At 38.3% G+C, this 14,880-nt stretch overlaps 1 protein-coding gene and 1 pseudogene across 1 annotated transcript in view; both read left to right on the top strand.

Moving 5' to 3' along the window:
- The window catches only part of BRIP1 (BRCA1 interacting DNA helicase 1), a 141,991-nt gene that overhangs the window by 88,293 nt on the left and 38,818 nt on the right, over window positions 1-14,880 (top strand). The window contains 2 exon segments of the mRNA XM_075561490.1: window positions 9,751-9,910; window positions 12,019-12,140. Of these exon segments, the coding sequence (XP_075417605.1) occupies window positions 9,751-9,910; window positions 12,019-12,140 (282 nt within the window).
- Window positions 349-9,112, top strand: LOC142460221 (proteasome subunit beta type-7 pseudogene; annotated as a pseudogene).

The raw sequence follows: 14,880 nt of genomic DNA, 5'->3' as shown, positions 1-14,880 counted from the left end.
AGGGAGAGATGGTTTAGTTTGGGAAGGCCTGTCTAAGAATGTGACATTGAATAAAGATCTAAATGAGCAAGGGAAGCAAATAATTTTGATTTCTAGGGAAAGAATTGCAGGGGCAGTGGATTATTTAATGTGGTTCTGGCTAGCCAAACTTTCAAACTCCCACCAGACGACTTTGTCCTGCATGGATCTGGTAAGAGGTGGGAGAAGATACCGATAGGATTCACCTGTAAGTCATTGTGAACCAGAGTCTGTGGACTGCCATCCTGCTGCATATAAAACGAGCCCTCTGAGAAGCAGGAGGAGGGATCTCATTCAGCAAGACCCAGGAGCAGAGTGTGTGTTCTGGACATGAGATCCCGCACAGTGAACCTCCTGGATCTGGAAGACAGCAGAGGAAAAGCAGCAGAACCAGGACCCAGAGCTTGGCACAGAGTGGTAGATTTCCAATCCGTGGGGCAAGTCACAACGAGTGTTTTTGTGCTCTGCTCCACCCAGCGCAATTCTGGGTTGTTGTTGCTTTTCCGGTAGCCCCTTGCAGATACACTTTCTTCAGTGACCTCTGTAGACTTGGTCTCCCACTTTATTGCTCAAATCTGAACACCTCTCTAAGTACCATACCCATAGCGTCATCTGCCAGGTCAACATTTCAATTTGCGTATCTCAAAGGCAAAAACCATCTTTCTTTCTGATCTTGCTCCTTTTCTAATGCATCTTGTATACGTGAATGGTACCACAATCTAAAATGTATTGCTTGAAAATTATAAAAAGTAGTAATTAAGAAAAATATTAAATAAGGCGCTATTATTTCCCAACATAATCTTCATCTAGGTCACTCTACTTCTGAAAGCTGTGTTTTCCTCTCTAACCTTTCTCTGAAGAATTTCATGCTCTTCAGCACTTTGGGCAACATAAAGGAACTGAAATTATGTTCATTTGAAATACTCTTTGGGTTTGAGAGACAAGTGAGTATGAAATCAGTACTAAAGGGTAGATGTGATAAGTTTCCATAATGAACGTCTTGAACTGCCCATGAACAAGCAGGTGTATTACCCTTATGCGGAAATTTCTTGACACAACTATCCTGGTCTTTTTCTCACCAATGTAGTTTGCGATTTTCTTAAAACTGCTTTCTACTGAGCCCCCCTCCCCACCCCACCCCCTACCCGTGATCATGCTGGCACTTTGAGAAAACCTAGCACGACGATCCCTTTAGAATTCCAGGTAACTATAGCCATGCCTTCTTAGCTGACCTCTTTACCTTGCATTTAATGGGCCAGCAGATCCCTCAGAAGTGACTATCTTTGTTTTTTTAATTTAAATAGTTTTTTTGGCATATACTTCACATATCCTACAATTTAATTGTCCAGTAATATTAAGATTTGTGCAGTCATCACCATCAACAATTTCAGAACATTTTCTTCTTAAACTCATTGTTGTTAGCTCCCCATTTCCCCCCACCTTCCCCTGCCATGCCCCTATCTAGTACTGGCTCTATAGATTTATCTATCCTGGATTTCATATACGGAAAATCATGCAAGACACAAACAAGGAAGCAAGCAAGCAAACATAAAACCAACAATGACTAGACAAAACACAGAAAATATTAAAAACCAAACCAACTCTAAAATGGGTCAAAAGGAAGATCAAATGATAAGGTATTACATTTTCATCAAATGATAAGGTATTACATCTGCCATCATTGACTTTATAAGCCTCTCTGTCTGGTAGCAAGACTATTTCATCCCTTGACCATGGTCAGAGGGGATTCACTGTTTTAATTTGATCTTTTTAGGGGAGTGGTAGGGGAAGATACTCCAGTGAAACTAAAATAGGTATATTACTGAGCGAACTTGTCTGCAGCCATTCACTGATAATGGAAACTTGTTTTAAAACATTTTGTTTGGAATGAACCCATTCCTGTATAAACAGGGGCCTCAATAACACTGCTTTTTTTACTTAGTTACCTTCATGTATTTTGATGCATCTTTGAATATGACAGTAAAGAGAAAAATTCAATCTGCCACCATGTCACATTAATTAAAAATTTTAAACATTTAAAAAATATGTTTTCTTTCTCCAGTAAAGTGCTAAAAAGGTAAACTCAAGATTCACATGAAATATAAAGCAAACACTTGTCAAATATTGTAATCAACTTATTGTTTAATAAGGGAAATTATTCAGAGTATATTTAAGGCCATAGGCATTCTTTCTATAGGTAATTCTACAAAAAATGTAGATGAGATTACTAGCCTGGATACAAAACTGGTTAATGTATTACAGACCAATAAACCATACCCCTTAATATAATTTTCTCTCGCACAGAAGTTATCTGCATTTATACTGGACAAAAATAGACATATTAACAGATAAGCTTGAAACCTTAACAGTAAACAGTGAATTGAGCAAAGTGCATTTCACTGCATACCCCTTCCATCCATATGAAACCAAGAGATTGTATCACCTACCTTTTGATTTACTCTTGTGTTTTACATAAATTTTCTTAGCATGTTCCATTTCAAGCCACTTCTGCCTCTGTATTATTTAATGTCCTAAACGTACTTCCTCTGCCCCCTCTTAATTTATCCATATTGTTACCAGAACAATGTTGTTTAATATTTATATTTTTCAATTTTGAAATGAAAATGTGTGTATGTTAAGTGTATTAAATTAATATGTACTTTTAAAATAATATAGCATCTATGTATCTATCGCCATTTTAAGAAATAGAATTTTACCCGTCAGACTGTTAATCAAGCTTTCTATTTAGAGGTTCTGAAAAGATTGCATAAAAAGGCCTGCTTTGTAGCAAACGGGGGACTGGTTTTGCCACCATTACAATGCACTTGCTCACGCAGCCATCTCAGTGCACCCGTTTGGGGCAAAAAACAGCAGGCCTCTCGTTCTGTGTAACTTCTTTTTGTTTCCGCAAATGCAAAGGAATGTGAAAGGACAGGGATTTGACAACATAGAACAGGTGAAGAAAAAAAACAAGGGAGATGCTCTCAGCCATCCAAAGAGATGAGTTTGAAAAACGTTCCCAAGAATGGAATAGTAAATTTGATAAATGTGTTACATGTAATGGAGAGTACTTTTTAAAAAAAAACAATTTATTAGGGGCTCATACAACTCGTACGTCCATATGTATACATACATCAATTGTATAAAGCACATCTGTACATTCTTTGCCCTAATCATTTTCTCTTTTTTTCTCCTCTTTTCTATTTTTACATTTTATTAGGGACTCATACAACTCTTATCACAATCCATACACATACATATACATACATCAATTGTATAAAGCACAGCCATACATTCCCTGCCCCAATCATTCTCAAAGCATTTGCTCTCCACTTAAGCCCTTTGCATCAGGTCCTCTTTTTTTTGCCCCTCCCTCATGTGCCCTTGGTAATTTATACATCGTTATTTTGTCATATCTTGCTCTATCCGGAGTCTCCCTTCCCCCCCTTCTCTGCCGTCCCTCTCCAGGGAGGAGGTCACCTGTGGGTCCTTGTAATCAGTTCCCCCTTTCCAACCTACTCACGCTCCACTCTCCCAGCATCGCCCCTCACACCCTTGGTCCTGAAGGTATCATCCACCCTGGATTCCCTGTGCCTCCAGCCCTCATATGTACCAGTGTACAACCTCTGCCCTATCCAGCCCTGCAAGGTAGAATTCGGATCATGGTAGTTGGGGGGAGGAAGCATCCAGGATCTGGGGGATAGCTGTGTTCTTCATCGGTACTACCTCGCGCCCTAATTGACCCATCTCTTCTCCTAAACCCCTCTATGAGGGGATCTCCAGTGGCCGACACTTGGGCCTTGGGTCTCCACTCTGCACTTCCCCCTTCATTCAATATGGTATATAGATATACACACATATATACATACATACACACACATATATATACATATACACACATATATCTTTTTTTTTTTTTGCAAGATGCCTTATACCTGGCCCCTTTGCCACCTCGTGATCACACTGGCCAGTGTGCTTCCATGTGGGCTTTTTTGCTTCTGAGCTAGATGGCCGCTTGTTCACCTAATGGAGAGTACTTTGAGGGTGATAAGATTGCTTTGTAAAAAAAAAAAAATTAAATATATAGCTTGGAAAAAATCTTTTTGGGGGGCTATCCTCTTGTATTTATGCTATGTTCTGGAGCCCCTAAGGTTGTCCCTATTTTTTTATTGATGATATTTGTAGATTTAGATTTTATATTTAGGTCTTTGAGCCATCTTGACTTGTTTTTTTATATGGTGTGAGATAATGGATCCCATTTATTTTTTCTGCAAATAACCTCATTTTGTCAGCACTATTTGTTTAGAGACAGTCTCTTTCCCAGTTAATGGGTTTCTTCGCCCTGTTGAAGGCTAGCTGTCCATATGTGCGTGGGCTTACTTTGAGGTTGTCAGTTCTGTTTCGCCGGTTTATGTCTGCTCTTCCACTCCCCGGCTGTTGTGACTTCTGTGGCTGGCTAGTGGGTTTTGAGATCAGGAAGTGGGGGCCTCCACGTGGTTCTTCTTTAGTAGAATTTTTCTTATCCTGGATCCTGTTTCCTTTCCTGTGAAGGTGGGGACTTATGCCTGCATGGTCCTTTCTTCCTGTGCGACTCTTTCCCTGTCCTCTCCTTTTTATGATACTCCTCAGAGTGAATTAATCTTAGGATCCTTATTCTGTTCTAATTTCCTTTAAATTGTAGCAAAAGTAAATTCCTATTTCAAAAAGGCCACATTTACAGGTGCACGGGTTAAAATTGGAAGGTTGTGGGAAGGGAAAAGATTGAACAGATGACGCACAGGAGATTTTTTAAGGCAGTAAAGCTATTTTATATGGTGTAGTGTTAGATACATACACTATACAGTTGTTAAAAAATTTAGAATCTATAACAAAGTGTGAATCTTACTAGATATAAATTCAAAGACAGCAACAATATTTAGGAAATCTAGGCCCCAATATAAAATGTTTAGTGAGACAAAAGAATCTTAATTATTACACATATGTGGGAGGGAGGAGGTGCTGGCCCAAGTGGCTTTGGAAATGGAGAGGCACTCTAAGACCAGAGACAAACGGAACTATCCTGTGCACTGAACTCTAGTTAGTAAAGTGATTGCCTATGAGGGGAAAGGTTAACAATTCTAAACCACAATACATATATGCTAGCATTGAATATTCAAATAAAAGTCTGACAGCTGATAGAAGCCAGGTTTTTTACTGTTAAAGTAGGAAGTTAGAGACAAACAAGGGAAAACGTTAGATTGGTTCTTGGGATCCTGGATGAAAGTTGGAGACATCAGTACAAACTCACATTTAGCTTACTATGCAAATTACAAAACAATGAAAGATAATGTATATAGATACAGATATCGCCTACTTATGTCTGTTGAGGGAACCTTGGAAGCAAGGAAATTGGGGGTGGCAGTTAATACACCAGAGCTCTCTTGATTTAGAGCCAGTATCTAGTAAATGGCAGCAGGGATTCTAGGAGAAATGGCTGATTGTAGGACTGGGGCAGGAAATGTATAAGATGAGCCTGGAGAATTCTTACAGTGTCATAAAGATAATGAGATTATATCAAAGGGACACATCAGCTAGCTGAAGAACTCCTAATGGCCAAAGATGGAGCAATATGAGCAACAAATTAATATGTTATTATTTTATAATCTAAAGTGTAAAATATCCATGAGTCTATATTGATATAAAGAAATGATTGGATAAATAAGTAGGGTAAATACATAAATATAGAGAAATTCAAATAAATTACGTAGATACTCTACTAGAAGGAGATTAAGCATACTGTGGTAGTTACATAATTTCATATTAACTTGGTAAATAAATGAGCCTAGCCTGTTAATCATGTCACAGTCTGATGATGCCTCCTTGTGGACATGGCCTTCTCATGCGGATTCTGGAAACTTCCTCTCTTTTGATTGTGCCATCAGCAGAGGTGGGCCTCTCTCTGTGTCTGTCTCTCTGCCTGCTTTCATCGTCCTGTGAAAAGCCATGTGGAGCTATGCTGAGACCTGAGCCGGCCATACGGCACAGACCTGCAGAGCCAGCTCTGAGATACTTCCACCACCACTGGAGTCGCAAGACTTCACCCACTGGCCTGTTATCTTCCTGCATTCGGTATCATTGCATCTGTTGCGTGAGTCTGAAGAGACATTTATGGACTAGTGTTGAACATATGGGCTAATATCAGACTTATGGACTTGATCTGGACTGGACTGGGATGATTTCTCAATATACAATTGCTCATTGATATAAAGCTTTCTCTTAATACAGATAGGAATGCCCTGGATTTGCCTCTCGTCAACCCAGACTAACACACATACCTTCTACCCTTTTAAGTGTGTGATATACGTGGTGTCATACCCTAAGGAGCATATTATAGGCAGCGGGATAGGGGAGGTGTAACAACACAGTGGAGAAATATTACAAATGCTACTTAAATTAGGCACTTAAAGTGATATCTTCACCAATAAGTCATGTGGCAATATGATGAGAATACCATTATATTTATGTGGTTTTTGTCCTCAAACCCTGTAGCCTCTGCCTAACCCTGAGAAAACCACCAAACCCAAATTTTAGGACATTTTTCAAAAATATTTGACTAATACTCCTCAAAACTGTCAGTCATCAAAAGGCACAGAAAGTCAGACTTTTTTGTAGCCAAGAAATGCTGGAGAAGACACAATGACTTAATGTAATGTATCCTAGTTGGGAACTTGGAATAAAAAAAAGACATTAAGTGAAAACTAAGGAATTTCGATACACTGGACTTTAGTTAATAATGTATCAGTGCTGCTTATTAGTTGTAACAAATGTGCCTTATTAATGTTAACAGTACCACTTGCCACAGAGTTAATTCTGACTTGGTGATCTTGTGCTTGTCAGAGTAAAACTATGAAAGTTGATCTCTAGACCCTAAGAAAGGTGACTGAATCCAGTTAAACCTTCAATCTTTTGGTTAGCAGCTGAGCATGCTCACTGTTACAACACTTAGGAACTCCTATGTTAACAGCAGGGTCCTGTTGGGAGGGAGTGAATGCACAAACTATTTGATTTCTTTTGGCAAACATACATGCCTGGCATTTTTTTTTCTGTATTTTCATTGTTGAGATTTCTGTGCGTAGCTCTGAATCCTATCTTATATTGCAAGGTTTTCTTTGTGTTTGTGCGTTTTGTTTGTTTGGTGTTTACACTGTTTATACATTGGTAGAATGAATTCTGACCTGCTGACCATAAGGTTGACAATGCCAACCCTCCAGTCAACCCATGGGAGCAAAATGAGGCTGTTCGCTCTCAGAGAGGTTTAAAGTCTCAGAAACCCAACCAGCAGTTCTACTGCCCTGCTTGGTCACTATGAGTCAAAATCACCTCGATGTCAGTGGGTTTGGGTGTGATTTTATGGATTAGTGATAGACTGCATATTCAAAAAGCAAATTGGAATAGCCAACTAAGAAACTTTGGTGCCTAAGTAGTTACGTACTCAGTTGCTAATCATTGTATTTCAAACCCACCCAGCCACTCAACAAATAAATAAGACCTGACAATCTGGAATTATAAATACTACACCTTAGAAAACTCTAAGGGACAGACAGTACTACTTTGTCAAAGTCAAAGTGGGTCATTGTGAGTCAAACTCTACTTGATAGAACTCTACAACAATAGACAACTCATAAGGTATTCAAGATAGTAAAGACTTTTAGGTCAATGTTGGTCATGTATTTTTACCTAATAGCATGATATTAATGTGAATTTTAATTTTTAATGGAGCACTGGATCACTATAAATAGCAATTAACTCACTAATTACTGATAGGAAATTTGTTTTATGATGTTATTTTAAAAATTGTTTTTAAAAATAAAGTTAAAATCCTAAAGTAATAAACCACCTTATAAAAATTGATTAGTTTCTCTTCCATAGGGAATTTTTTCCAAGTTTCTTAGTATTTGATTATTTTGACATTTTAATAACTGATTAAAATTTCACATAATGAATAGAATAGCTCAATTTAGATCATAATAATCACTGACTTTTTATTTAGTTAACCTCTTTCTAATTTTTTGCATTTACTGCTTTTTCTAGCTTTAAAAATTTTTTTAATTTATTTATAAGAATTTAAAATAAAATTTCAAACTACAAGTATATTTGTAAATGTTGCCATTGCTGCACCCCATGCTTTTTTGAATTTGTAGATTTTTTATTATTCAGATCTAAAGAATTAAATAAATTGACCTTGCTTTCCTGTTTAAACCATACGTTTTTAGGGGTATGAGTTTTAGCATTAGTCTTGTGTGTTTGCTTGTTTTTGCATATTTGACTTTTGTATTTTGTTTTATTGGCTTGTAATCTAAAGTTGCAATGTTATTACAATGTGTAGTCAAGAGCTGTGGCAGTGTATGAGCGACCATTTAGAGGCTCTTCTTTTGATAAGTGCAGTGGGAATGCCCTTTTGGAAGCCAAGTTTTCAAGGAAGAAACTTTCAGCACCCCCCAGATAGTCAGGACCTTCTTGAGAGCCACCTGTAAGGATAGCAGATACAAGAGGAATGGTTGCTGCTGACAACTGTTCAGAAATACACTTTGTATCTCCTAACATTTATTGGGCTGGGACAGACATGGACATGACACCCCTGCTCCTTTCTTCCAACGCAGATCTCCCCTCTCTCTTCACTGGCTGCCTTCCCAGAGTTGTGATGGCCAATTTCATGCTGAAGACAATGTTTTTCAACTATCGGGGATGCAGCCCTAGTTTTAGGGATAGTAGATGTTACTGGGCTTAATTTCTACGGCATCTATCCTTGTGCATCAACTAATAAATTGCCTTGTGTCACCATGGGTTCTGGTTTCTTGGCACCAATGGCTGTATCTGAATATAAATTTAGGCTAGATATGGAGAAGGAGGAAGCCAAGAAGCCAGTGTGAGACCCCTGCGGCTGGCATCTTCATGACTTCAGCTCTGGAAGCAACATTGATTTAGCAAGAGCAAGTTGGATTTTCTCTGCCCATTCTCAGTGCATTATAAAACGGGTACCAAGTTTGGCTGGTACAGGTGTGAGAAAGTGACCATTGCTGTCCTCACTGAGACAGTCACTGCCGACACTTCATGAATGCATCAGTGGTGGCTGGCTGATTATTGTTCTAGAAGACTGGGGGCAGCTGAGGGCTCCCTCCCCATAAGATAATCATTTAGGAAGTATCTGGTGAATGAAACTCAATAAAAACCAAATTGGGTGAAAGAAACACACAGAATATGTGGTCAATATAATAGAGACTCTTCAATATTTGTTCAAAGTCTCTTTGTAATTCTAGTAGATGGTTGTTTTTGTAAGCGTTCCATTTGTGCCTATATACTTTCTACTTGTTGGTTACTTAAAACTATATATTTCCTCTATGCTAAGGTTATTAATAATCAAGTTTTCGAACATAGCTGCCTGTGCACTTAATAAAAGGATCGTGAATCTTTAAGGGGTCATTGGTTAGGAGTGTAAAAATTTCATACAGTGTTAGCTGAAGAGACTCACTCAGCATTAGTCTGAGCCAGGCACTACTCCAGGTTCTCTGAATTATTTCATGATTGACTGAGCAACGGCCCTTAAGTGCTGTTTTTCCTCTTATTTAAAAGATAACGAAAGACAACAGAAGGTCTACTATGCTTGCCATAACTCACTCAGTAGATCTTGAGGCTCTAAACAAACATGTTTGGTTTAGTTGAACAAATCATATTCATGTTTTTCCTCTGTTTTAGCTATTAGAAAAATTCAAAGAACGTTGGCGCTCCACTGGTTTATGGGATAATCTGGAGTTGATAAAGACCGTCATTGTAGAACCACAAGGAAGTGACAAAACTGATTTTGATGAATTACTGCAGGTATACTATGATGCGATCAAATGCAAAGGAGAGAAAGGTAATTGGAAAGTTCTTAGCCAATTAAAAAATATTTTACTATAATATAAGAAGAGGTTGATGATGTTAGAATTCTACTAATGTTATTTTGCATCTAAGAAAAAAATTATATTTCATGATCCTTAGTGAAAAGAAAATAAGTAAAATTTTCACTTGGGTATGCCCGTTCAAGGAATGCTGGTGGCATATTGGTTACGAGTTGGCGTTCTCAGGGCAAGGTCAGCAGTTTGAACCCACCGGCTACTCTGCAGGAGAAAGATACGGCTTTCTGCTCCCAGAAGGAGTTATAGTCTCAGAACCCACAGGGCAGTTTCACCTTGCCCTAGAGGGTTGCCATGAGTCAGAATCGACTTGATGGATGGCAGTATTGAGTGAATGAGTGATACGAGTTCAATATAAGATTGAACAAGCCAGGGCTCAAGGGGAGAGCAAATGTTTTGAGAATGATGAGGGCAATGGATGTACAAATGTGCTTTACACAATTGATGTATGTATGGATTGTGATAAGAGTTGTATGTGCCCCTAATAAAACGATTTAAAAAAAAAAGAATTCTTCATGGAAAGGTCAGAGAGATGGACACATCACTTTCAGAAGTGTATAGACATAGATGGAAAAAGTGTCAAGAAACAAAAGCTGAATATTTTTATATAATAAAGGATTCTAAGAATTTTGAAGCAAAAAAATAAAGAATGAACAAGCATTCAGATATTATCTCACAGTCTTCCTTGTACAGAGATGCACCAGTATCATTCTTACTAGGAAAAAGAATCCCATATTTTAATGCAAATAGTGTAATTTGTGCTTATATTTTATTATATAAAGAAAGTTTGAATTTATAGACATTGTGACATCATATGAAATCTCAGAACCAACCCTTTGATAACATTGATTATAAAGCATAGTGATGCTATTGGATACCATCTAATTCCAAATCTATACCCCCCCCCCCTACACACACACACACACAAATAAGGGGGCTTATTAGGGAACTTAATATGTTACCACGAGTCAGAATCAGCAAACAATTAAGGATACAGTCATTGTTCCATAGCAGTACCTCTCTCTCCTCAGTCCCCAGTCAAGTCTTTCTCTAGTGCTCAGCTTGTGGTTCCATGACATTTGCTTCCATGGGCCAAGAAGCCAGCTCATGTGTCACTCTGTCCCACAGAGTTCCGAGTCTCAGGCCAGATGAGAAGGTACCACATAGTCTCAACACTACTTCTCTGAATCTCTGTGCTACAGTCTCTGGTGCACGGGGAACTCTGCAGCCTTGAAGCTTTAGAGATCTGGCACAGGCTCATCCAAATAGCCCTGCAGCATCTCTCTGTGTCCCAGATGGCTCTTATATACTGAAGAAGGGCTTTGATGGAGATTTGATCTGTCGTTCAGCTGAGCGTTCCCCCATGGAAAATGAAGGATGGTATCTTAAAGTAGAAGGATACCCTAAGGGAACAACGGGTGTGGCTTGGTTAACAGCCTCTCCCAGGTGTATATTTCTGGTGTATCAGGAACACCACATCTTTCTCCCTCGAGCAGGTGGTGGGTTTGGACTGCTGACGTTTCAATCAACAGCTGAGTGCTTAACCACAGCATCATCAGAGCCCCTTATAATAAAATTATTACCTTTCTATAATAAGATCCTGTGTGTGTGCATACCATGTGCAAATGTCTATCTATGGTATGTGTGTTTAAGTATGATATTGATTCATTATAATATATAGTATACGTTAAAACTTGAATTTGTTCCGAAAACTTTACCAACAATATAATAATTGTAATGTTAGTTGGATGAGGTAATACTAGTGGTTTATAATTGCTCCGTTCTTTTGCAAGTGACTGTTCATTCTCTGATAGCTTTATGTACTGGGAGATACTGCGTACTAGAATTTGTCAATCTGTTTGCACTATAGCATCTGCATGTACTTACTATAATTTTTATTTAAGACCTTGCACTTTTGAAGCTCTATCTTAGTAGTGTTTGATTTTTATTTTTTCAAAGTCACTACTATGATTGCTTGATATTTAGATCTCTTCAAAATAACAGAAATAAGCAGATGCTGGGTAATTTTGAGTGTGCTTTCTAAAACGCTCGTTTTCTGTTGTTTAAGATGGAGCACTCCTGGTAGCAGTTTGTCGTGGCAAAGTGAGTGAGGGTCTGGATTTCTCAGATGACAATGCCCGTGCTGTCATAACAGTAGGAATTCCTTTCCCAAATGTGAGAGATCTGCAGGTAGGCCAACAAGACCTTTATCTTTGTTTGACATTAATTCTTTTTTTTTTTTTTTTTGCCCTAATCATTTTTTTCTCTTTTCTTCTTTTACATTTTATTAGGGAGACATTAATTCTACACTTTCCTCTTACCCGAGACATTTTATTTTAAATCTTTTGTGAATCTGAATGAGTGAGAAAGGTTTAGTAGACATAGATTTATTTTTTATTTTTTCACTTATACCTATCTTTAGCTGAGTAAGAGTCACTGAAATTGTGGCTAAGAGTAGAAATGCAGATTTTCAGATTCACCTAGACCTATGTAGAATCAGAAACTGTGAAGGTAGAGCCTAGCACTTTGGACTTTATCAAGACATTGACTTATAGGAGTACTCCAGGGAATCCCAGGGCCCTTCCACCTACTTCCTTTCTACTTTTTCTGCTGAACTCTAGTGTACTGCTTTGCAGATTCAGCTGCTTCATTTCTTTCTCTTACACCTCGGCTCAGCAGGACCATGCCCTGACTGTACTCCACCTCTACACTGGTCAGAAAGTTATACCTCAAAAGACAAGTGGGAATCATGGAGTTCACCTGTTGACTCTTCTTTATCTCCGAGATTGCACTTCTGTACTGCTTGGTATCTCCTAATCTATTTTGTCCAGTTTTATAGTTATTAATAATGTGATAGATATTCCATCCATTATTCCATTTTGGCCAGAAATAGGTCTGATTGTTTGCTAAACATTCCATATGGAAAACTATTTTTGGAAATAGTTTAAGCCCTAAAATGATACTGTCTTCTACCAGGCAGGGTTGTTGGGGTTTTTACCCCCTTCTTACAGCTATTTGAAGGTGCTTGCAATCTTGAGAACAAGGCTTGAGATTTTCTCACAACTGAGTTGACTCCATTAAGTACAATCTATATCCTTCACTGAACATTCAACCCGTCAATGTCTCATACTCACGAAACAGACCAAAAGTTCTTTCATGAAACAGTGATCTATTTTAATTGTCAGTGCTTTACTGTGCACTGTGAGTTATATAACTTTTATTTCTCTAGGTCATAGTAGTCTTTGGGTAGGACTAATATTAACAGTATAAACAATATTTCTCTGATTAGCCCCTATCTCCTTAACTTTGGACCTCTTCAAAATTTCTAGAAGTCTTCAAGGATTGTTTCACCTGATGATACATAATCTAATCCTTTTAACCTCTCTGACTTTCACCAGCTTCCATTGAGGGCCCTGATGGCCATGCTCAGAACCGTGTCTTCTATTTTCAGCGGTTGTGTCAGGAAGGTGAGCATCATGGAATGCCAATTTAATAGAAGAAAGTATTCATGCATTGAGGGAGTACTTGAGTCGAGGTCCAATGTCCTTCTGGTACCTTAATTCTAAGTGTATAAATATATGCACATAGATCTATTTCCCCATTCTCAGATTAAATATATTTGCATATGTACATGCCTTTATTTAGACCTCTATAAATGCCCTTTGCCTCCTAGCTCTTTCCTCTGTTTCCTTTGACTTTCCTCTTGTCCCACTGTCATGCTCAGTCCTCATTTGGGTTTCTAGGGTAAGTTTTTCTTTGCATCATTTTATCGTACCAGAAAGGTCCCTGCTGGCCTGCTTTGGCAGTCCTCAGTCACCGTCCTGCTCGTCTGACTCCCAGCTGTTCATATTGCCCAAAACAGCAAAACAACAGGATATCAATGAGGTATAGTCGGAGAGGAGAGAAGGAGATAATTCTCACAGGTCTCCCTGGTGGCTCCAGGGAGCAGGAAAGGATAACCTATAACTATTGTCCTGGGAGAAGGACACCATGCTTGGTAAAGTAGAGGGCAGTGAAAGAGAGAAAGGCCCTCAACAAGACAAGACAGACAGCGGCAGAGACAATGGGAACACACCTAGCAATTGTGAGTATGAGCAGGACACGGCAGGGTTTTGTTTCTGTTCTACATAGGGTTGTTGTGAGTCAGAACCGACATGACAGTCTAACAACAACAACAAATTGTCCTGGCACCACAAACTTTTATTACTAAAAAAAGCTGACTCATACCAATTGATATAATAGTCAGCACCTCTTGATAAGGAGAAAGGTCTGTGATATTCTACAATTAATTAACAAGTTCCTTATTTGCATTTCCATTCTCCTGCATATTACACACTGTCTTTGTTACATTATATTTTAGTGAGTGGAAATGTTTTATAATTAGATTGTATAGCTTGAAGACGGGGACAGTTTCTCAAACATTTCTGTATCTCTGTAATCAAAATGTTGTGTTGTAATATAGTGTGTAATAAATGATGGTTGAATTAATATTTAAATGAAGGTTTCATAAATTATCAAAATAGTATTCAGTTTTGTTTTTTAACTTGACATTGGACATTGTTATTTTAAACAGCAACATTTCCCAGACACTTTAAGACATGTGATCAAAAAGAGAAAAAACAAAAAACACATGATCCAGCCTCGATCCATGGTTAGGAAGGTTGCTGGTCGTCATCACCGTCAGTTCTGACTCATGACGACCTTGTGTGTGCAGAGTAGAACTGCTCCATAGAGTTTTCAGGCCTGTGACTTTCATAAACAGGTAACCAGTCCTGTCTTTCAAAGTACTTTTGAACTTGAACTTGCCAACATTTTGGCTGATAGTTTAAATACTATAGTTTAAGTGCCACCCGGGACTCATAGTCAGCGATATGAAATATTTAATGAGACTAAAACAGTGACTAATATATGCATACAATGAAAATTCAAA

The sequence above is a fragment of the Tenrec ecaudatus genome, chromosome 10, assembly GCF_050624435.1.
Source record: "Tenrec ecaudatus isolate mTenEca1 chromosome 10, mTenEca1.hap1, whole genome shotgun sequence".
In the NCBI taxonomy this organism is placed as follows: domain Eukaryota; kingdom Metazoa; phylum Chordata; class Mammalia; order Afrosoricida; family Tenrecidae; genus Tenrec; species Tenrec ecaudatus.
This window is presented reverse-complemented; position numbering and strand designations above follow the sequence as displayed.